The sequence below is a fragment of the Canis lupus genome, chromosome 5 (genome assembly GCF_011100685.1).
Source record: "Canis lupus familiaris isolate Mischka breed German Shepherd chromosome 5, alternate assembly UU_Cfam_GSD_1.0, whole genome shotgun sequence".
NCBI lineage: Eukaryota > Metazoa > Chordata > Mammalia > Carnivora > Canidae > Canis > Canis lupus.
The window spans coordinates 24118659-24142059 of record NC_049226.1 but is presented as its reverse complement, the minus strand read 5'-3'; the positions used below and the strand labels follow the sequence as shown (position 1 = coordinate 24142059).

The window sequence follows — 23401 nt, the reverse complement described above, 5'->3', positions numbered from 1 at the left end:
TTCTTGAGTGCTTTCTTCTTTCTTCTTGCTTTTTCTTTCTTTCTTTCTTTCTTTCTTTCTTTCTTTCTTTCTTGATTTACTTATTTGAGAAAAAGAAAGAGCATGTGTGCAACCAGGGGGAGGGGCAGAGGGAGAAAGAAAATCTAGAGCAGACTCCCCTGATCCTGGAGCATGGCCCTGAGATCATGATCTGAGCCAAAACCAAGAGTGGGAGGCTCAACCCACTATGCCACACAAGCGCCCCAGTGATTAACAATATTTCTTAAAAACAAAAAAATCTTTTACAATATTGTATTTAGAAAAATTACTTTATTTAAAAAGTGTATATAATATGTCCCATGATACAAAATTCTAGACATAGATTTAAAAATAGCATAATGGAAAATATAAATATCCATTTTATTTTATTATGTATATTTTTTGTGCACTTAAAATCTTTTCCTAGGTTTACATTTTTCTTTATAATCTGATTCATACTTGTAGTAAAAATAGAATATCATAGACAGGTATAGAGCAAAAAGTAAAAATTCCCTTCTCTCCCTCCTCAGACATTGGTAAAATCCTTCCAAACTTTCAACCACACAAATATATTTTTGTTTTTTACATTCATGGTTTCACATTATTCATATTGTTCTGTAACTTAGCTTTTTCACTGAATACTGTAATGGAAATTGTTCACGATAGTACATTTAGAGCTACTTTTTTTTTAGAGCTACTTTTTAAAAATAGTTGTATTACATTCCTTTATATAGCAATAACTATTTAGCCAGTTCCCTCATGAAAACTATTCAAGGTGTTTCTAACATTTTACTAATAAAAACAATGCCGCAACAAACAGGCTGGCAGCTTATTTAGATAAATGCACTCATTATATTTACTTGCATATCCTTATACCCCTCTCTTCCTTTTTAAAAATCAGATTTTTAAAAAAGGAAAGTTGAAGTACTAAAAATGACTAATGGAATGTGCAGACATTATGTGAATTTGAAGGAAAAAATCAGAGCTTTAGTAAAACTATTTTATTAAGTTATATTAGTGTCAACAAACCAGAAAGCCATGTAAAATGAACTATTTTTAAAGACTATGACTGAGCTGGGCAGATGAAGAATTATCTAGATTGAATGCTCACTCCCTATGAAATTTTTTGAGGGTTCCACTTAATTTCTGAAATATATCTTTCCTGTTCCATGCTCAGAAGCTGCTTGGTATATTTCAGTTCACTTTTAACTATCAGGCTTGTTTGGCAGCAAGTGATAGACATTTTAAAAATTTGAGATGTTTCTAACAAAAATGCCATCAGCCACAAGGAAGGACCTGACCTGGGATTGGTGGGCTGGGTGGTGTGAGGGAGAACAAATTTTCTCTCAATAATCTCAGCTTTGACAAGCTCCAAACTCCATATACAATATATTTAGGACATGATTCATTAGGGCAAGGTCCCAGTACAGCTTGCCCTTTATTTTATACTTGTGACCTTGTACTTCTAAACAATTGGTGGGTATTGGTTTTCCTTGGATACTTGTTCCTAAATGTGGTTTTGCTCATCTAGTTACGCAATTCTGCATTTATGGATATGGCTACTTTAAAGTGGTTACATTGTTTTTCAGGTGAAGTAAATATTTCAATTAGGGGAGTAAATATTTTTAGACTGGGAGTGGAGAGCTCTTGCTTTGGGAGTGTGTTCTTGAGTGAAGTGAACCTTGGACTGGTGATTCTTACAAGGAGTGTGTAATGAATTTCTGGGCTATATGTCTTAAGTCTTGACCCTATCCAAAAGGAAATTTCCAAAGTTTTTCTCTTAGCAATGCACTGAAACAGAGGAGGGGAGCGGTTAGGATACTTGCCTTTCTTGTCAGCTTATTGGTGAATTCCCAAGATACCAGGCTTACTGCAGCTTATGGCACATGTTTTCAAGTAGCTCTTTTAAAAATGTAAAAAAGTGGTAGAGATCCCCACCTAATTATAGTTATCTTCCATCTATTCAATATATAGGTAATGAACAGTACCCATAGAATGTTCTCTCTACGAATAATTGTGTTGTCCTTATTTGGTGTACCACCCAAATAGATTGGGAATTATTAGTTTATGGCATAATTTCTCCTTAATTTTGTCTTAGGCTTTGGCAAAACTTAGCTGAAAAGTTATGAGTGAGCTTTAAAAAACATTGCCCCCATAGTCTCCAAGCTACTTTTAATAAGGCAGCCATCCTCTTCTTCCTTAATTACTCTTATCAGACCTTCCAAGAGAAGGCTCGCTATTAATGAATGCCCAAAGCAGCTTGTAGGAGGAGAAATTATGCAATAAGAGGGGAAGAACCCTGCACAAACAAATATTTTTTCTTCATAATTGGAAGAGGGAGAGGGAAAGTGAACAAGGGATGGAAACAAACCAAGAAATACGATGTAAATAGTTTCTTTCATAGGGAGTGATTTATATTTTGGCAAGCCTCTCTGTATACTAAAACCCGCCAGTTTTCTTTTCAGAGAAACTGTGATTTTGATCATAGCAGTTTTTATACAAAATAAAGTAAGATTCAATGATACTTGTAATACTTGCTCTCAGATTGCTCTCCCCATCTACGTCTTCTTAACGGTACTTGTACAGCGCGTGGCTCCTATCTGAACACTTGCATTCAATGCACCACTGGCATAAGCAGGAGGTGAAAGTGAGCTGACTTAAAGCTCTTCTCGGAAAGGTCTTTCTCGGTGGCACTGGCACATGGACGTGTTATCATCTGGCTGAGGAACCAGTTCCATCCCATCCCGTATTTTGGGTCTGCTGGACTGGCGCTCTGCATATTTCTGGAATGTGTGTTTGAAGGCAAATGAAAAGATTAGCCCGTGCTTCATTCCATTGGATCTTCCCTGCCCCACTCACACCAGTGTTTCTAGTTGCTGTGTATCTTGAGATTGAAACCAAAGATCTGGTTTATTCTAGTCCTAAAGATGCATTTTAACTTCAGTTGTTATAGACACTGAGTGCAATATTTCAAAATATAAAAAGGAACCCCAATCCACAATTTTATATGTAGGTAGGAAGCCTCCACCAAGTGTCAAGCCAAGTGTCCCTACTTGAAATAATGGCACCTCTTGGAATTTATCCTCAATTTATGAATGAATAATTAAATTTGTTGAAGCCTCAAATCAATAAACAGATGGATAAGCATCGCAAAATAAAGCTGGTGGTCCCACACACCCTTCCTGTTAGGCTCATGGTCACATACATTTTGTAAATAGCGAGAGATCTGTGTGAAGTCCCTCTATTTTGGCCACTGACTGATATATTCCTATAAATTAAATTTTTGGTTCAGTGGTTCTACACACATTTAGCTGTACATTTCTGAGGCTGGGTCAAACCCAAAAAATACAGGAACCTAATTAATATTTCAGAGGGAGAAACTCCTACTGTTAATATTATAGGTAGATCGGCAGAAGTTATATGATTCATTCAAGGGAAAGGCTGCTTTTAGTAAGTGGCATAATTTATAATTTTTATTTTTCTATTGGAGGGTAATATCCACAGACATCTGAAGAAATGTGCTTTTTTTTTCTGTCCACAGAAAAATAAGTTTAGGTTAAAAACAAAAGCATTCTTTTTTTTTTTTCTTCCTGGCTAGAATTTACTGTGTGAAACACAAGACAATTACTCAAAGAACCAATTCTTAGATTCTCAATAAACATTTGCACTTTAGTATTTAGGCCTAAGGTGTTACAACCATTATAAATATACTTCATTTGTTTGTTTTCTATAGCAAGCTAAATACTTGCTTTCCATCCTAACTGTAAAAGCACAATCTTAAGTAGTAACAAGGACAAAGAGGCAGACTTTTTGAGCAGAGAGATGTTAATGATCTCTAATCCAACTGCCTTGTTTTCTAGATAAGGAAAGATGTTCTCAAAAAAAAAAAAAAAAAAAAAGGAGAGATGTTCTCTGAGGTTCAGAAAATACCTAGGAATTCCATAAGGCATTTAATGAGAGAGAGCACTGCCGAAATAGGAGGAGCTTTTAATTTGTATGTGTAAGGGCTCTAACGCATTGTTTTTCATAATAGTGAGTGGAGATAAAAACATGGGAGACCACAAAAGGCTTTAGTACCACTCCTACCTTTCCAGGGGCTGGTGCTCGGCTTACCCAGAGCTCCACGGGCTGACCCTCTGAACACTTTGAAGTGAGGCAGTCAGGCTGAGCATGGAGTGTGAGGACCCTTGACCCAGCAGGATGATCAGTGGGAACCCACCTGGAGCACTCTGTAATAGTAGCAGTAGAGCCGGTGTGGCTGCAGCAGGTCCCTAGCAGCCAACTGTCCGTCTTTTGCAATCTTCTGGGCTTCTTCATCATTTTCCTGAAAGGTTTAAACACACACACACACACACACACACACACACACACAATAAATGAAAAGTACTCTTGTGAACATCCCCTCCACCCCCTCCGCCCCGCCCCCCCCCCCAAAGGCTACTGGTGAGTGTGATACAGAACAGGTGTCAGGTGTCAGGTTTAATGTGACCAGCATGGAGACGTGGGACAGGAGGAAGATAATTTTGGAGCAAGGCATTGAGAAATCAACGAGGTACTTCCCTAGACACTCTGTATGACACAGAAACGGTTACACATGTTAGGACGCTGCTCCACAGGTCCAGAAGTGCTTTCCCCTACACACCTGACATGCAGTGTCTTTTGTGGCTACCCTAGTACTATTGTCCTGGGTACCCAAGGAATTTAGGGCTCATCCTCTGTTCCCCCATCCTAGCCTCTCTGCTTGGTATTAAAGTATAATCTGGGGTAGAATGAATCACTTTTCATGTTATAACAACTCTTAAAAACTCCATTTTAATATGCAGTGAAAGCCCAAAAACTGTTATAAAATGGTAGCTATGAAAGCATCTTATCGCTGTAATCATAAATTCAGTCATTAGTACCCACAGGCTGTTCCTTCAATACCAGGAACAGTCATTGTTTCTAATTATACTTTTGGAAAATAGCTAGTATTCTACTGTGCAGCCCACAGGAAAAGCCATTGGCAAGCAATCCTGATTCTGTATAAAGGGTCACAAGAATGATTCTGCCTCAGGCATCCAGTTAATTGCAAACCCAAACACTGCTTCTCAGAAATTTAGAATAAAGCCTTATAATGGAAGGATAAATTTTTATAGTTTCGTAATAAAACACAACAGCTTCTTAATAGGTTTCCTTTTAAAAAAAAGAACTCTTATTTTATGGGAAACTAGTGATTCTTGGGATGTTGTATGGCATGCATTCATTGTGCCTTTTTTCTAACTGGGGAAAAGAAGATGATACCATAATTGCCTTCAATATCTTCTTGTGCATAAAGCACTCCAGCCCTGGGATTTTCAATCTGTAATTTGCATTTGATGTGTTTTTGCTTGTGTGTATAGGCATGAATAGTGATTCCTTTAGAAAAAAATCTATTTTCTACATAACACTTCTAAACCTGCTAAAAATTCCCCAAAATGTTGATACTCCAAATTAGAATTTAAATGATCCTGATGTTGCTTCTTTAGATACTTCAAGGAGACAAAAATTTCAGAAAATAACATTTCTGAAAGTAACATTTCAACTAAATTATGTCAAGTTAACTGGGTCATGATGGAACTCATGTAAATAATCCTGGTAAGTCTCTTACTGTCTCAAGAAATTAAAATTGCAGAAAACATACCTTGGCCCACTTAATTTTCTCTAGTAAATCACTAAGATTTCTTTTAATTGGAACATAATGTTTCCAAGGCTGTAGTGCCATATAGAAATGTTCATAATATTTCGAGTCCTGCTTCAAAACCAAACTGTTGCCCAGCATGAGGTATGGATATCTATAAGCAGCGACGGTCCCATCCACATTCACTTGATACTTGTACTAAAAGATTAAAACAAACATAAAGAAAAAACTTAACAGCCATTTGCTTCGCTTCTGCTTGTCATCAACATTATTATACTAAATATAAAAGAATTACTTCCCATGTTCCAAATTCAGTTGTTTAAAAGTTTTATATGTTATTTTGTAACTCACATTTTCTCTTTATATTGAAATCATAATCAGCCTTGAGCAGGCTGATTTTAAGAAATACAGTGATCAGTAATTTTAGGAAATAGGAATACCTATTTTAACTCTATGTAATGGATTCAGATTTCTGTGACTGGATAAGAAAATGTTTCAAAAGTTGTATGTTTATTAAAGTTGGTAACAATTTATGTATTTCATGAATACATTATTTCATTCGTTCCTTATACTAATTTAAGTATGAAAAAGGAAAGCATTATCTCTAGTGTTCAGTTCTAGAGTTGAGGACACAGAAACCTGGAGAGGTTCAGGGATTAGCATGCTAGCAACATAATATGTACTCTGTTTACCTATTTGCTGGATTAATAAACTTTGATTTACATTTCAAAATCACTTTTCATGGGAATTAAACCTCATTAAATCATAGTAATGTGAAGCAAGTATTATCATAACCTCTCTCTTTTTTTCTGTTTTTGTTTTTTTGTTTTTTTGTTTTTTTTTTTTTTTGCAAGTGAGAAAGTCAGTGTTCAGATAAATTCTATTCCCTGAGTTCAAATCCAATGTTCTTTTCATTATATCACACTGAAATGAACAGGATATATGCACAGATTAAGTAATTTATTTTTTCTTAAGTAATTGGTACTAAAGAGTTTTCTAGCCAGTCAGATTTTGTCACATTTTTCACGTCCCTATCCTTGAGCTTCCTGACAATGCTCTGAAGGAACAAGGCATCTCACATGGTTAGGGGTACTAACAGATGAAGGGCCCACAGTTAGGGACGGAGGCAAGACTACAGGCAGGATGTGAATCCCAATTCCAGCTTCTTTCTTATTTATATGGTATTTATATTCTGTTTACAAAAATCATTTAAAATCACTTTAGAAAAAAAATTAAAAAAAAATCACTTTAGGTAAAAGACATTTATATTCCCAGTTTATGGAAACAAATATGAAAGAGAGAAAAGCAGATAAATGTACCCCAAACCCCAGGTGAATCCTTGCATTATATTTTGCACTAAATACAGTTCTGGCTTTTTTAAGACAGAATTAACAAAAATAAAAAAAAATAAATCACAGTGAGTTTTATAATTCCCTATGTTTGGAAGGGAGAAAGTAAGAAAGTGTGTGGCAGCTCACAAGACTGGAGAAATTTGCCCACCAAGTGATTTGGTGGACTTAATACAAGTTTATCACTTCATATCCTTACAGGAAGACATATATGCATACCTTAAAGAAATCAAAGAAACCTATCAATTTAGCTTTTCCAAGCTCCTTTTCTTTCTCTTGGAAAAAGAAATATCCTGTAATTCCTGCATCTAGGAGCTCTGGGTTTTCCTTGGACAGCTGTACCAACTGGAGCCTCTCTTCTCGGCTATCTCTACCTCTGAAGAAAGCTTTCTCTGTTTTATTGATCCAGGAAGGCCCTAAAAGTTTGAAGCCACAAAAAAAAAATATGATTATGAATTTGACATTTATAAAAACGGTAAGTGTAATCATCTTTAATCTACTATTGTCATTTAAGACATTAAAGCTCTTTGATCACCAACTCATCTTCTAAAGTAAGGTGCTATTTCCAAAAAAATACAGGATCAAGTATCCTGCCTGAAATACTTCCCAGTTTGGACTAGTAAAAACAGTCCTTTAGAGGCACCTGGGTGGCTCAGTCAATTACATATCTGCCCTTAGCTCAGGTTGTGATCTCAGGGTCCTAGGATTGAGCCCCTCATTGGGCTCCCTGCTCAGCAAGGAAGCCTGCTTCCCCTTTCCTGCTGCTCCTCCCCCTGCTTGTGCCCTCTCTCTCTCTCTTTCAAATAAATAAATAAAATCTTTAAAAATAATAACTTAAAAATAAAAAGTCCTTTTATTTGCTGTATCACATAAAAAAGAATGCTCTAATTTCACCTATTTGTCTACCTGTGAGAGTTTACTCAAATATTGGACTGTCAGGACGCCTGGGTGGCTCAGTGGTTTAGCATCTGCCTTTGGCTCAGGACATGATCCTGGGGTCCTGGGATCGAGTCCTGCATTGGGTTCCCTTCAGGGGAGCCTGCTTCCCTCTCTGCCTATGTCTCTGTCTCTCTCTCTCTCTATCACAAATAAATAAATAAAATCTTTAAAAAAAATTGGACTGTTTATGACATTAGGAGATATCCAAAATAGCACTGGATCAAGTTCAAAGCAAAAGACATTCAATGACTTGGCACTAGCTTCTTCCATTCTTTGTGCTTCACAATAAAAAATGAGCTAGGCTTTTGTTCTTAGATTAGGTGACCAGAACAAACTATGTGACCAAGTAACATCTGCCTCTCTCTCTCTCTCTCTCTCTCTCTCTGTCTCTCATGAATAAGTGACCAAGTAATATCCACATCTTTGGGTTGTTCAGGATTTTGAGCACATCACTTTTGGATACAGGAAAGACTTTGTCTCATATGCTATGAAATGAAAAAATTATATATATAGCTCAGCTATATAAATACATGTGTATATGTGTGTGTGTGTGCATGTGTATCTTTCCTGGGAGGGCAATATTCTAGAAGAATTAATTTAAATCTATTTCTATTATTCTAAAGAGAGGTCATTAGTTAACACCTGTTAACTACTCAAAGGGATAAATCATAAAACACAGTAACTAGAGGGAGTTTACTCTCTCCAATATTTTAGCACACTTCTAAGGTATTCACTGTTCTCAAATAAAAAGTCAGTTTCATTTCATGTTATCTTTAGGTACTTTGCAAAGAGTTTCTGGTTGCATCTACTAAACAAGCCTACCAAATCACAATAAAGAGGGACAGAAGTTGTAAAGACTTCTTTACAGGGTGTCTTTACAGAAGTTTTAAGACTTCTTTACTTAGTCAGGGTGTATTCTCAGGGAGTTTGGTTTAATACAAAGGTGTATTGTGCCTCAAGTGTAAGGTCATCAAATGGGGGCAGGGGACTCAGATTTTGAAGGATGAAGCAAGGCAGAAAGAGGAAAGGAGAAAATTTGTTATTAAGTGTTAGAGATAGTAATACCCAAATTATACTACTACCACGATTCTCTTACATCTACATGTAATTTTATATTTTTCAAAATGCTCTCTTCACCCAGCAATATAAAGGCACTGGAGTCAGCATTAAGTGACAATTTTACCAAATGTATATTGTCAAATAGTATTTATCAATGATCAACACAAAGGAGACTCAATCACTAGCCCACCCACATACCAAACTTTTGGATTAGAAGAATGCTATACTGCTCCTTTTTCTTGGTTAGAAAATAAGAACAATGTTTATTTCAATACATACCTTTATTCTCTCTGACCGAACATTCTCTTTTCACCTCTGTTTTTCCTCTGAGAATAAACTTTAATTTACCTGTATTTCCCTGAATAGAGAGGAGATCATTGGTGACACCCCTCATTGCTTCAAGTGTGGAGTGGGTGATGTCATACGTTGGAAGGATAATATCTCGTGAATCCAGGGAGCCGCACCATGAAATGATAGGTAAAGGGCCAGGGGTCTCATTGACTTTTCGATGCTCCAGAGGCCAATCTCCAAGATTAATATAAAATTCTATATCAGGGAGAAGGACCTAAATAAACAGAAGAAGAAACATCAGTGCTGGGAAGACCTCAGTCTTAAAACATGTCTGATAAAGTAAACATTTGAAATTAGCAGAAGAGAGAAGAATGCCTCTCAGTCATCAGTAGTATCAGAAAATTTAGGGTGAGGATGGTACATGGCAAATTCACTCAGCCAGGAGTAAGCTCCCTCTGTTAAGAAGGGGCATTTAAAATTGCTTCGTATCAGGGCATCCAGCTGGCTAAGTTGGTGGAGCACCTGACTCTTGATTTTGGGATCATGCGTTCCAGCACCATGTTGGGTACAGAGGTTACTTAGTAAAAAAATAAATTTAAAAATTATCAAAATTGCTTAGTATTATAGAAGTGGACATGGTATAGAAAGGTATGAATAAAGGGCTTCAAGAACTCTTTCTGCCAGCTGCCTCATGGAGAATCAACAAGATTAGACCCAAGCCTCTGTTTTCCTTCACTATCAAACCTCCACATCACGTCTACCTTTGTTTCTGGACTTTCTCACTCCATGTCCATCTCCACGGTCAGTCAAAGCTATACTTGAGATCCTTCTCATCTCTTGCCTGGATTGTTACAGTAGCTTATTCACTAGGTGTTCTGATATTAGACTCTCCCCAAACTAATCTTCTTTCACCTTGCTGCCCAAATTCATAAAACCCAAAATAATGTTACTACCAAGGTCAACAGAACCTAAAGCCTACAGGTCAAGGTCTAAACTCTCTGGCCAGAAAGCAAGCCCCTGTAGCTGTGAGCCTCATCTTCCACCTGAGTGTGTGCCAGTAAACTTTGGGCTCCTCTCTGAACATGTCACCTCCTCTCATATGTAATTCCCTTCTCACTTGGAGTATTCTTCTACTTATTTGTGTGGCACTCTCCTTTCCCATCCTTCAAACTCAGACTGAATGTTACCTCCTCGATGACTTGCCCTCCTCAGGCAGTTTCAATCTGGGTACCTATTATTCTTACAGGCCCACCACGTTGAGGTACAGCTATTTGTATTCACATCCTATCCTAACTTCCAAATAACAAAAACAAGTCCCACTAGAGTAGGCCGCTCAAAGCCCAGAGACGAGTCTCATTTACCTTGGATTTCTTCCCAGCCACTGGGCAAAGAACCTAGAACAAGAGGGAAGGGCAGGGGATGTGACTAATGATTCACCCTCTTGTTTCCCTACTCTTATTTATAAGCTCATTCATAAACTCCACACCAGAAGTTCTCACTATAGAGCATGATTTCTCAATCTCAGTAGGATTGACATTTGGGTCTGGGTAATTTTTTGCGGTAGGGGCTGTTTTGTGCATTGTAGAATGTTTGCTAGCACCCAATGGCCTCCACAGACCAGATGCTAGTAGCAACACATAGAGTTGACAACCAAAACTGTCTCTACACATTGTCAAATGTCCTCTCAGGGACAAATTCATCACTAGTAGAAACCACTGAAGAGAGGCAGCAACATCAGTACAAGGTAGGAATACAGGGCATCAGGCCAGGAAGAAAATACCTTGTTTATGACCAAATACCTTAATATGCATATATGGTGGGCTAGTGGGGATGGGCGTGGGGCACCTGCTACTTAAAATAAGAATTAAAAATAAAATAAAATAAAGATAGGAATTGATTGCAGCCCCACATTTCAGCACACTTGGGAAACCACATAACTCATATTCCCAAAGTTGGCTTTTGGTTTGGAAAACCACCTTGCCAGTCTTTCTGGGTGGGATAGGCAGAAAACGCCCATCCTCACCTCTCACTCTGCATGGTCAGGAAGGAGGAAGAACAAAAGGAATTTTGAGTTGCTCTGCATAAGAGTTTAGTAAATGTGGAAAGAAGGGTTGAATAGAGGGGAGTGGGTGGGAGGAATTGAGAAGTCTTCTGAGAGATAGAGGCCCAACAATAGTCACTAAGAAGCTAAGACCTGAGGATCAATGACAGACAGTGAGAAATTTCCAGAGCATGGATGACTGAGTCTGATTTATAGACAGATGTCTATTTTTAAACATTAGGGGTTTTGTTTGGCTGGTTTTTATTATGCACTGGTACAAAATCACCTCTCTGTTACTAGAACCTTCAACAAAATGTGCCATGCATACCATCTTTTAGAGGCACTTAGGGTGAAACAAGGAAAAGATGGCTGAAGTTCTAGTCATTTTGAGGTGAAAAGAACAAAACAGCTGCAGAAAGTGGTATCTGAATGGGAGGAATATTCCCCACGATGGAGAACTTCAAGAAGTGACCCTGAGGGGCACCTGGGGGGCTTAGATGGTTAAGTGTCTGACTCTTACTTACTGCTCAGATCATGATGTCAGGGTTGTGAGACTGAGTCTTGTCTCAGGGGTCTGCTGGAGGATTCTCTTTCTCCCTCTCCCCCTCCTCCAGCTGATGCTTTTTCTCTCTCCCTCCAGTAAATATATAAATTTTTTTTAAAGGTGACCTTGAGGTTAAACATGTCTGGGAGTCCACAGAAAACTCGGGAGTACTCTATAGGGCCTGAAATGGGGGATGGAGCCATATTTCTTTTCCTACAGGAAAGAAAGATCCATAAAGAAGGAGAATTTATGAACACTCAGGTGGTGGACAGCTTAGATACATATTTCCAAGCTTGGAATCCATTCCTATCCTTTGCCATTGTTGTTCTAAGCATCTCAATGTTACAACGAAATAAGTAAACTACAGTTGACCCTTGAACAATGCAGGGGTTAGAGGTTCCGACATCTGTACAATCTCAAATTTGCGTATAAATCTTGACTCCTCCAAAGTGTAACAACTAGTAGCCTGTTGTTGAGTGGAAGCCTTACCAATAACATAAGAGTTGATTAACACAACTTTTGTATGTTACGTGTATTGTATTATGTGTTTTTACAATAAAATCAGCTAGAGAAAAGAAACTGTTAATTAAGAAAATCATAAGGAAGAGAAATACATTTATAGTACTGGACTGTATTTATTAAAAAATGCCCATGTATAAGTGTACTCATGCAGTTCAAACCCGTGTTGTTTAAGGGTCAACTCTGTGTTGTTTTGGGAACCAGTGATTCCATTCGCATACCTTTCTTGCCAGTGACAGCAAAATCTCGTCTGAGAACATTTTGAAGTCTGTGTATTTCCCTAAAGATCTCCGGTAGATGTGGTTATTGAGAATCGTGTAATGGACAATGGCACCCCTCTCATCCCCAAACCTTTTCGGAACTTCGTCTAGCATCTGCTGGAGATTGATGCTGGGGAAAGAAGCGAAATCTTTTGCAATCTGTGGTTCCTTGGTTGGACACGAAAGAGTCCTCTGCCAGGCCTGAGGATCCTCTTCTGGACACTCACAGTACTCATGGTACACTGGTCCTAGGGAAGGCAAAGCATGTGTGACGCCACTCCCCATTAACGAACACCACGATACAGGGAGTTGTTTCTGCCTGATATGAACGTGGGATGACTTCTTGGTGAACTCTAAGATTATCCAGACAGGAATAATCTGCCCTAAACAAATCAGTGATGAAAGTACTTATGTCAGAGTCCTGTGCTTCTACTTTGCTTCCCCCTTTCAGACTCCTCTAGACAACCTGGTATAGCATATGCTCTCTTCCAATATAACCCACTCTCAGCCAATTAGCTGATAAACTCAGTGAGCTATAAATGCCTGATGAACATAAAACAACCTAACTTTTAACAAGGAAAAAGAGAAGGTACTACTTTTCAGGTATTATTATATAGTAATTATATAGTGGTGATTTTTTAAAAAGATTTTATTTATTTATTCACGAGAGACACACACAGAGAGAGGCAGAGATATAGGCAGAGGGAGAAGCAGGCTCCCCACAGGGAGCCCAATATGGGACTTGAACCCAGGACCCCGGCATCATGACCTGAGCCTAAGGCAGATGCTCAACCTCTGAGCCACCCAGATATCCCAGTGGTGATTTTTTTTAGACAAGATGGAGGTCTCTTCCCCTGAATCCCTAAAATCACCTTCCTTATCACATCTCAAAGAAGAAATACATAACCCAGGGGTATCTGGCAGTGTAATTTTAAAGTACCCAGCCATGAGTATGAAACTTCTCTGAGGAATCATCCTAAAAGGAGTTTATAACACTTTTATATCTTTCTTCAAAATATATTTAACTTAATATAAAAATTAAAATAATTTTTATAAATATAAGAACTTAAAAAATTATTTATGTTTCTTGAGGATTTCTACTTCAGACCAAGATTAATATGGACCAAACGCCCTTCTGCCTGAAACTACCAAAAAAAGAGACAAAATATATGAAAGACTTTTTAAGCCATGGGACATGAGGCAGTGAAGGACAGTGAGTCTGAGAGATGGGAAACAGATGAGGTGAGTCCTGCAGTTCATAATCTTACTGGCTAAGGGAGTTTCCGGGTATGAAAACAGGGGGAGAAATGGAGGCAGAGCCCAGCAGTGTCACTGAGTTGAGGGGACAGAGCTGAGTGTCCAGGGAGAACAAGGCAGCTGGCATTTACAGGACACACTCCCTAAGAAGAGAAAACTACACATATAGAAAGCTCCAGAGATCTGCAAAAAGTTCCCCTTCCAGTATGTAGGGTTTCTTAAGAGTGTATATAAGTGAGGAAACTATCCAAAGCAGGGAAAGGACCATCCAGAATGATTGGAGGCAACACTACCCACTGGTCTTACAAGATTGTGAAGAGCACCTGTTTATACCAGGCAGATTGGAAAGCATCCTAATTCCTGGGGCTTAGGGTAGAGTAGACAGAGACGTATTGCCTGAGTGGTGGGGAATAATTAGCTCCAGGCTACACATGGTTCCAATTTCGCCTAATGAATTGTAAAAGTAAAATTTGAAAGGTTCAAATTATTTCCAAGTAACATCACTGCATTCCAGGGAAAAAAAGCTCAAGAAGATGAGAAAGTGCCAGAAGATGAAAAATACACTGGATACAATTAATGACAAATTGGGGATTGCAGAAGAAAAGATTAGGGAACTTAATGATGTAGCAATAGAAAAAATACAAAATGAAATGGAGAAAAAAAAATTTTAAGTGAAAACAGCATCAATGAGCTATGGGATTATTTCAATCCTGGTAGAGGGGTAACTGGAATTCTTGGAGGAACTCTGGAGTAGAACAGAAAAAATATTGAAGAAATAATGGCCAAAAATTTTCTGGATTTAATGAAAACTATAATCGCAAAGATCAAAGAAGCTCCACAAACCCAAGCACAAGAAACATGAAGAATACTACACCAAAGCACATAATAATCAAATTGTTCAAAATAACTCAAAGAGAAAATCTTTAGCAGTACAGAGGAACAAAATTATGATTGTCAGCAGATATACTGTTGGAAACAAGCAAGTAAGAGGGCAGTGGCACAATATCTATAAAGTGCTAAAAGGAAAAAAAAAAAACCCAACCCCGTTAACCTACGGTTCTATATTTAGCAAAAATGTCTTTCAAAACTGAAGGCAAAATAAAGACTCTTTCAGACATTCAAAAGCTAGGAGAACTTATTACCAGGATTCTTACACTAAAAGAAATGATAACAGGAATTCTTTAGCAGAAAGCAAATGGTAGTAGATGAAAATATAGATCTATATAAAAGAATGAAGAAAGCTGGAAATGTTAACTACTTGGGCAAATAAACAAGCTTTTCTTGCTTATCATTCAAATTTCTTTACTTAGTTTCCTTCCCTCAAAATTTAATTTAAATCAATTTAAAAAGTTAAATTGAACTCCAGGCGGGGTGCCTGGCTGGCTTAGTCAGTAAAGCATGTGACTCTTGATCTTGTGGTAGCGAGTTTGAGCCCCAAATTAGGTGCAGAATTATTTAAAATTGATCTCCAGGAGGTATGCATACCATGTTTACTCTCTTGTATATGACTTCAAGGTCATTGTATCCCACTTTGAAAGGCATGGGTTCTACACATATAAGGCTGGTGCTGGATTGTGTAATTATCACTTACCTTTCAAAATATAAGGAGACTGAGCCACGTGTTCATCACCATAAAGGACCTCTATCTTCAGCCCCGCGCTGACAGTGTCATATATCCTGTACCGCACCAAAAATGTCCCATCATTCCTGTCCAAAGGTTTGGGAACGTGAATCCGGACTAACTCTTTAGGTGAAAGAGATTTGATTATTACTCTGAATAGTGTTTGATCTGAAAGAAAAAAAATGAATAAACTACTACTTCATGGATCATGAAGGGTTACCAATCATTGGATAGGTGTCTCTACACCAAAGTTACTTTCTTCTGTACCCTCAAAATCATAACAAAATAGGGATGCCTGGGTGGCTCAGCAGTTGAGAGTCTGCTTTCGGCTCAGGTCATGATCCTGGGGTCTGGGATCAAGTCTTGCATTGGGCTCCTTGCAGAGCCTGCTTTTCCCTCTGCCTGTATCTCTGCCTCTCTGTGTCTCTCATGAATAAATAAAATCTTAAAAAAATAATAACAAAATAATTTTAGTTTGGAAGATCCTTGAGACAGGAACCATGTCTGGGTGGTGTCTTGAAACCAAAGATCTGAGTCAACGTTTGATCCATTAGTCATTCAGTAAAGATTTACTGAATGAACAAATTCAGTTCATTAAAAAAGCAAGGAAGAGATGAACTTTTTTGCCTCTCTGCTCTCTTCTCCTTTGGGTAGGTTTAAAGCAGCCCAGGTAGTTAAAAATCTAAAAACTCTTAGAATGAGAGCTCCAAGACAATTGAACTTTCTCCCATCAAATATACATCGGCTTTCTTTGTAAACCATTTTAACACCCAATAACCGTCATTTCTCAGGAAATCCCCCTCTTGTTAACCCAATTTTCCAGTTATACTTCTAAGTCTATTTCCCTAAATAAAAATTATAGCTAGTTATTAAAGTCTGTGCACAAATATCAGACACACACACACATTTTCACACACCTTTGTAGATACTAGAGTTTACTTCTCTAAGCTGGTTACAGTAGGATAATCTAACATCTTTTAAACTCCAAAATTCTGGAAATTCCATGGTAAACAATACCTGCTTAGTAAACTTTCCCTTCTCTTTTCAAAGCATATTAGCTCACAGATTTAGGCATTGAAACAATACTGTTATGATTAGTATCACTGTAATCCAGGAATAAATGTTGCCATATCTTTCTTTCCAGAGTCCAGTGGATGTATCTGCATGTACTCAGTGCAGATCTGATCCTGAGGAGCTTTGAGTATAAAGATCAGTTAATAGTCCTAACCACAGTTAATCACTATACCAAAGGCAAATGGTTTTCAAAAAGTGGCAAATCCTCTGAAATTCACAACTCTAGCAAAAAATAGTAGTGATGAAAGTAGTCTTTCATGTGACATCTATCATGTTCTCAAATTAAGCATATTACATATATTATATATAAAAATGTGTATATGTTTTATGAAATTTCTGAAAAAAAAGCTTCTTTCTCCTATTATTAGTTTCTTTTTTTTTTTCTATTATTAGTTTCTATATCTTGTGAGCAAAGTTTCTACTTTCTTTTGATCCTCAAGGGTTTCATTTTCTCATGTGGGTCAGAAGAGGTGTTCCTCAGTATCTTCAGTTTTGTAATAGAATTAGTGTCTGAAAACTTGCTATTAAATAATACATTTTGGCGTCCTTGAAACAAGTGTGATAAAATTATGAAAGAATTCTGCTAAGATAAATGAGCTATAATAAATATGGGGGATGGTACAAGAAAAAATAATTTAATGTAAAATTATTTAAAAGAATGATTGAAAGAATTCTGCTAAAATAAACGACCTATAATAAACATAGAAGATGGTGTAAGAAAAAAATAATTTAATGTGAAATCATTTAAAATGTTAGTCATTTACCTGAAATGCTTAAATGAAACACATTGGTTATTGCTTTGGTTTTTTGTTTTGTTTTGTTTTGTAAAGATTTTATTTATTTATTCATGAGACACAGAGAGAGAGAGAGAAAGAGAGAGACAGGCAGAGGGAGAAGCAGGCTCCATGCAGGGAACCCAACATGGGACTCGATCCCGGGTCCCCAGGATCAGGCCTTGGGATGAAGGCAGCACTAAACCGCTGAGCCACCTGGGCTGCCCGGTTAATGCTTTGTGTTATCTCTCACTTGGTTTTAGAAAGCACAGTGTGGTGACTGAAAATCAGGCAGGCAGAGCCTGGGGACCAGGAGACAATTTCTATTTTTTTTTTCCCAAACTAGAAGCATTACAGAAAAGTTTATTTCTTGGTCAAATAGTCCTATTCTCCATAAATTTATGATTATAAACAAAACGGATATAAGACAAACATTAATGACTGTGTGATCGTTTTGGAGAGAGCTGGATTACAGTGATATTAATCGTAACAGTATTGGAAAGAATCGGATTTATGGAAAAAAACTAGTTCCAAAATGCTTCGTTATTTTTAAATTCAAATTATTGGACAAGATCTGTATTGTCTCTTCCAAATTTATTTTTGTCTCCAAAATAGCATTTAAAAGTTACATTTCAGTTTTTTAAGAATACATTTATTTTTTATTGTTATTCAATTTGCCAACAAACAGAATAACACCCAGTGCTCATCCCGTCAAGTGCCCCCCTCAGTGCCCGTCACCCAGTCACCCCCCACCCCCCGCCCTCCTCCCCTTTCACCACCCCTAGTTCGTTTCCCAGAGTTAGGAGTCTTTATGTTCTGTCTCCCTTTCTGATATTTCCTACCCATTTCTTCTCCCTTCCCTTCTATTCCCTTTCACTATTATTCATATTCCCCAAATGAATGAGAACATATAATGTTTGTCCTTCTCTGATTGACTCATTTCACTCAGCATAATACCCTCCAGTTCCATCCACGTTGAAGCAAATGGTGGGTATTTGTCGTTTCTAATGGCTGAGTAATATTCCATTGTATACATAAACCACATCTTCTTTATCCATTCATCTTTCGATGGACACTGAGGCTCCTTCCACAGTTTGGCTATTGTGGACATTGCAGTGCTGGGGATTTACCCCAAAGATACAGATGCAATGAAACGCCGAGACACCTGCACCCCGATGTTTATAGCAGCAAAAGTTACATTTCAAAATAAACGTATAAAACTAAAATATAGCCACTGGAAATACATATTTTAAATGTTCAGTCATTTTTATGGTAATCTTTCATGCCTGTGTCATTGTCAGCATGAAATTAACTTTAGAGCCAACACAAAATAAGAATGGTCAGGGCTGAAATAGAAATAAGCAATTTTAACCTTTCATAAAAGAGAAAATGAGAAGAGTGCAATTTGAAATTGCTTCAAATGGAAGGAATGTGAATTCTCATTTGCCCCAGGGGCTAACATAATGGAACAGATTTGAACCTCTTTAAGAGAGAGAGGTTCAAACCTCTTTAAGAGAGACAACTAATGGCATGAGAACGCAGGGGCGAGGTAGACCAAGGAGGTTAGCAGATCAAAGTCTTGCATCATTAGAATCAGACTTTTGATTTGGAAAGGAATCAAAAGCATTTTTTTTTAAAGTCACTTGCTTAGCACTAATTAGGTGCCAGTCCCTGAGCTTGAGATTTTCATTTTCTACCTTATTTTTTTAAAGATTTTATTTATTTATTCATGAGAGACACAGAGAAAGAGTCAGACACAGGCAGAGGGAGAAGACGGCTCTCTGTGGGGAGCCTGATGCTTGACTTGATCCTGAGACCCAAGGATGGAGCCCTGAGCTGAAGGCAGACACTCAACCGCTGAGCCACCCAGGCATCCTCCTTATTTATTGCCTATAAGAATTTGTAACGTGGGCATTGCCACCCCATTTTACAGACTGAGAAGCCCAGGCTCCAAGAAGTTAAGTAACTTGCCCAAGGTCACCTACATATGAGTAGCAGAGCCAAGAGTTGAATATAGCTTGAATCCTTCTCCTTTCAAAGCCCATCTGCATCCACCTTGTCATGTCAGCTAGCATACTGGTTTGCAGAATTCAGGGCTGGAGGAATAACCTCTGGCACCCCTGGTACAACAGAGTCACAGCCTTCCCTTTTGTTTAGGAAGATTATTAAGATTCTGCAACTGTAGCAAGAGTCAACCCCACATGGCCAAGGGAACAGAGCCCCAGAAGGCCAAGTTGTTTTGCCAACTCTTCAAAAATGTCTAGCTGCCTGCTGACCATGGATGCTCTGCAGGAACTTCCTGAAAATTGATGCACAACATATTATGGAGATTTAATTAAATGGAAAGAGTGCCTGCTCTTGTGCAGAGTGAAGAGAATAATAAGATGATTAAAGGATGATAAATACAACAGGGCACAGTTTAAAACATGAAATGCTACACAAGTAGGAGGTATGATTATTTTATGAAGATATGAGTACTGATGAAGGTAAAGGAGGGCTGAGTAGAAAACAGGTATTTTTGTATCCAGCCATCTTGACATATTCCAACCACTCTCCCTCCACCCCTTCCTCTCTTTTCTCTACAGTATTTACAGAGCTTCTCTGCCAGACATTATGTCACATGCTAGGAATATCACAATGTCAACAGGTCACAGACTGCCTAATTTCCGTCTTTGGACTCCAGTTAGAGATCCTCTGCTTCAAACCATTCAAGAACACATTTTGTAATCCTAGTACCTGGAGATACACAGCAGAATAATGATATTGAAATAAATGTGACACTGTCAAATGGGAGTGATAATTATTACAGGAATCTTGGTTAAGTCATGTTAAGAAGTTGTGTAATTTTTTTGAGAAAAATAATGGCCTCCTTTTCATTTAGTTCTTGGAGAAGCAAAAATTTCAGGACTTGCAAGTGAATGAATAATGGTGGCAGATGATGTAAAAACTAGCTGGGTGAGCTTTTCAAAACTACAGAACAGCCTTTTAATGGAAATAAAAACTCAAGTGACATGAGAAGAAATAAGAAGCATCCAAAGGTATGAAATTGAGGTTGTCTGAAAAGACTTGGTGAAAATCTTTGATTTTATTACCTTTTTTTTTACCCCCTGATCATGAAAACACTAAGATTATTTTCAGGGAAATTTTTCTTGGGGAAAAAAGAAGAGTGAAAAAGAAACTCCTTATTCTCTTGCTATAATTACTGAGAACACTAATGAGTGAGGTTATTTTCTCAGGACAAATACCTAGAAATTAGATTACCAGATTTTAGGGCATGGACATTGTGTGCAAATGACATCTTTTTAAAAATCACATATACTAGCCGTTGAAAGTTATTTTTGTACATTAGGTTTGTAAATATTTAAGACTCTTAGTATATTTGGAAAACTGCTTTCCAGAAATATTTTAGTAATTTGTGCTGTCACCAGCGGAGGATGGAGAGTATTTTCATGCCCTCTTGACAGCTTTGCGAACCGCCACTTAAAAAAACTTTGTCAATTTTTTTGATTAAAGAATAGAATATTCTTTGAATGTCTAGTTCTTCCATTAGCAGCATTTCACTTTGGATCACGCTATTTTCTTTTTTCCTGTATAAATTAATTTTTACCTTCATTCTCCCTTTTCTTTCTAAAGCATCCACACACACACACACACCCTTATAACATCATAAAATGAATTTTAGAAAAGAAAGAAAACTATAAAGAAGAAAATACACCCGGGATGTCTGGGTGGCTCAGCGGTTGACGGACCATCTGCCTTTGGCTCAGGTTGTGTGATTCCAGGGTCCTGGGATGGAGTCCCGCATGGGGCTCCCCACAGGGAGCCTGCTTCTCCCTCTGCCTGTGTCTCTGCCTCTGTCTCTGTCATGAACAAATAAATACAATCGAGGAGGAGGAGGAGGAGGGGGAGGGGGAGGGGGAGGGGGAGGGGGAGGGGGGGAGGAGGAGGAGGAGGAGGAGGAGGAGGAGGAGGAGGAGGAGGAGGAGGAGGAGAAAATACACCCCATAGTGCAAGGCTTCCAATCTGGGTTTAAGGATTTTTTATTCTGGCCCTTAGGGCCATGGAAAGCCTTCCCAAAACTAAGAAGAGTTTAGTCATAGTTTCTCGCTAGCAGTGGGGTACTTTGATCGTCTTTGTTGATTTAAAAAAAAAAAAAAAGGGTGCCAGTTGGCTGATTAGCAAATCCTGACTGCAACAACTGGAAACTAGCAGGACAGGTTGCACGAAATGGCAAAGGCAAGGCGAGCAGGAGCCGGAGCAGGGGCAGGGGCAGGGGCAGGAGCCCGAGCAGGAGAGACCGTGGGCGGGCGGCCAGGCAGCGGACTCCAGGACGGGATCCGCCCCCCGCCCCCCCGGGGGAGAGCTGAGCCCACAGGGTTCCCTGCTTGGAGAACTCGGACCCGTGAGGAAACCGCGTCCCGCAGGCACAAGCGCCCCCTCCGGCCCTGCAGCGCTGCGTGCAGGGGCTGCCGCTTGGGACCCACAGGCCTCAGCCCTGCATCGGACGCGGGGCTCGAGGGCTCAAGGCGGGGCAGTGCCTGCGTGCTGCACCCGCGGGGGCTCCCGGCCTTCAGGACCCGCCCGGGCCGCAGGGCCCGCCGGGCTCGTCCGTCCCCGGGGTCGCTCAGCGGCCCTCGGCAGCGACGCCCCGTACCCCACCCACCCCTCTCTGTGTCCGGGAAGGCGGGAAGGCCCGGGGGAGGGCGACAGTCGCCGGGGGCGGGGGGCGGGGGGCGGCTCTACGCTACCTGCGGGCGAGCGGGTGAGGTTCCGGCCCTCGGAGTTCACCGCCTGCAGGTAGAAATAGCGGACCGGGAGAACGACGCCCGCCCGCAGCCCGGGCCCCCACGCCAGGCTCCGCGGCGCGCTCACCGGCGGCTCGGGGGCCCCGGCGGCCACGAGCAGGGCCAGCGGCAGCGGCAGCAGCGCGGCCCGCGGGAGGCGGCGCATGGTCCCGGCCGGCGGTGCGGCGCGGCGGCGGCGGCGGCGGCGGCGGCGGCGGCGGGGAGGGGCCCGCTCCGGGGGCGGGTCGGGGCGCCGACGCCCCCGCGGCCCCCGCGGCCCCCCCACCCCCGCCCTCTCCAGGCCCCCCACGCCCTGCGCCCCGTCCGCGGGGACCGAGGACAGCAGGGGGCGAGCCTGCGCCCTCGGCCTCCAGGACCTGCTCTCGCCCGACCCTCTGGTTTCCAGAGCTTGTCTACTGCTTGCGGGAAACCCTTTTTTTTTTTTTTTTAAGATTTTATTTATTTATTCATGAGACACACAGAGACACAGGCAGAGGGAGAAGCAGGCTCCACGCAGGGAGCCCGACGTGGGCCTCGATCCGGGGGCTCCAGGGTCACGCCCTGGGCTGCAGGCGGCGCTAAACCGCTGAGCCCCCGGGCCGCGGGGGGGGGGGGGGGCTTTTAGAGACACGAGCCAGTGGCGATGGCCGCGGGGCGAGCCAGGGGGCCCCGCCGCGGAGAACTTCCGTGTGGTTTGGGAAAATGCCTTCAGCCAAGGCCTTGCACGGGGTTTCCGCCCGGCTCCCCTCTGCCCTCTCCACCCGCCTCTGCGCCCTGTTTCGCGCCAGCCCCAAGCTGAGCCCCAGGCCTCTGCTGAGACCTTCTCCGCTGCTTCCTTATCTCCTAACCCTACACTTCGCTCTTCTCAACCTGTGTTTTCTGAGCATCTACTAAGTTAGGGACAAACCCCAAGGGAGCCGTTGGGCCCTGGGGTAGCAGAAGTCAGGGTGGAAGAAGGGCTTGAGCCTGGTGGGTGAGCTTCCCCTCTGTCAGGTGGCTCCTGTCCCCTGTAACTAATGAGGTGTCATTGGTCTTGATCACTACCCAGAAGCTGGAAGTGGGGGTCCAGGAAGAGACAGGCAGGAGCCCTAAGCGCTGGAAGCCATTGTCTGCCTCCCCCCCCCCCCCACCACTTGATCCACATTTATTATTTTTGCTTCTTTTATTTGCTTATGGTTCAAAATTGTTCAAAGAAAATAATATTCTGCTCAAGCTG

At 40.4% G+C, this 23401-nt stretch overlaps 1 protein-coding gene across 2 annotated transcripts; it reads right to left on the bottom strand.

The window, feature by feature from the left end:
* Nucleotides 1-289: 289 nt before the first annotated feature.
* Nucleotides 290-22351, bottom strand: POGLUT3 (protein O-glucosyltransferase 3). Of its 2 annotated transcripts, XM_038536270.1 has the most exons (9): nt 22150-22351; nt 15525-15722; nt 12638-12924; nt 10674-10706; nt 9370-9586; nt 7243-7439; nt 5678-5872; nt 4238-4342; nt 290-2801 (listed from the first exon to the last, which is right to left on the bottom strand). In XM_038536270.1, exons 1-9 carry the CDS (start codon nt 22349-22351, stop codon nt 2676-2678), a joined length of 1560 nt encoding a protein of 519 aa, XP_038392198.1. In that variant the 3' UTR covers nt 290-2675. The 2 variants fall into 2 exon arrangements, with proteins under 2 accessions (XP_038392198.1, XP_038392199.1); XM_038536271.1 differs by lacking the exon at nt 10674-10706.
* Nucleotides 22352-23401: the final 1050 nt, after the last annotated feature.

Bases quoted from the DNA above. Each gene is read 5' to 3' on its own strand.
- POGLUT3 (XM_038536270.1), bottom strand. From the start codon at position 22,351: ATGCGCCGCCTCCCGCGGGCCGCGCTGCTGCCGCTGCCGCTGGCCCTG. The intron at 15,723-22,149 runs GTAGCGTAGAGC...TTTTTCTTTCAG, and splicing joins CCTCACCCGCTCGCCCGCAG to ATCAAACACTATTCAGAGTA. The intron at 10,707-12,637 runs GTATGCGAATGG...CTCTTGTTCTAG, and splicing joins TGCTGTCACTGGCAAGAAAG to GTTCTTTGCCCAGTGGCTGG.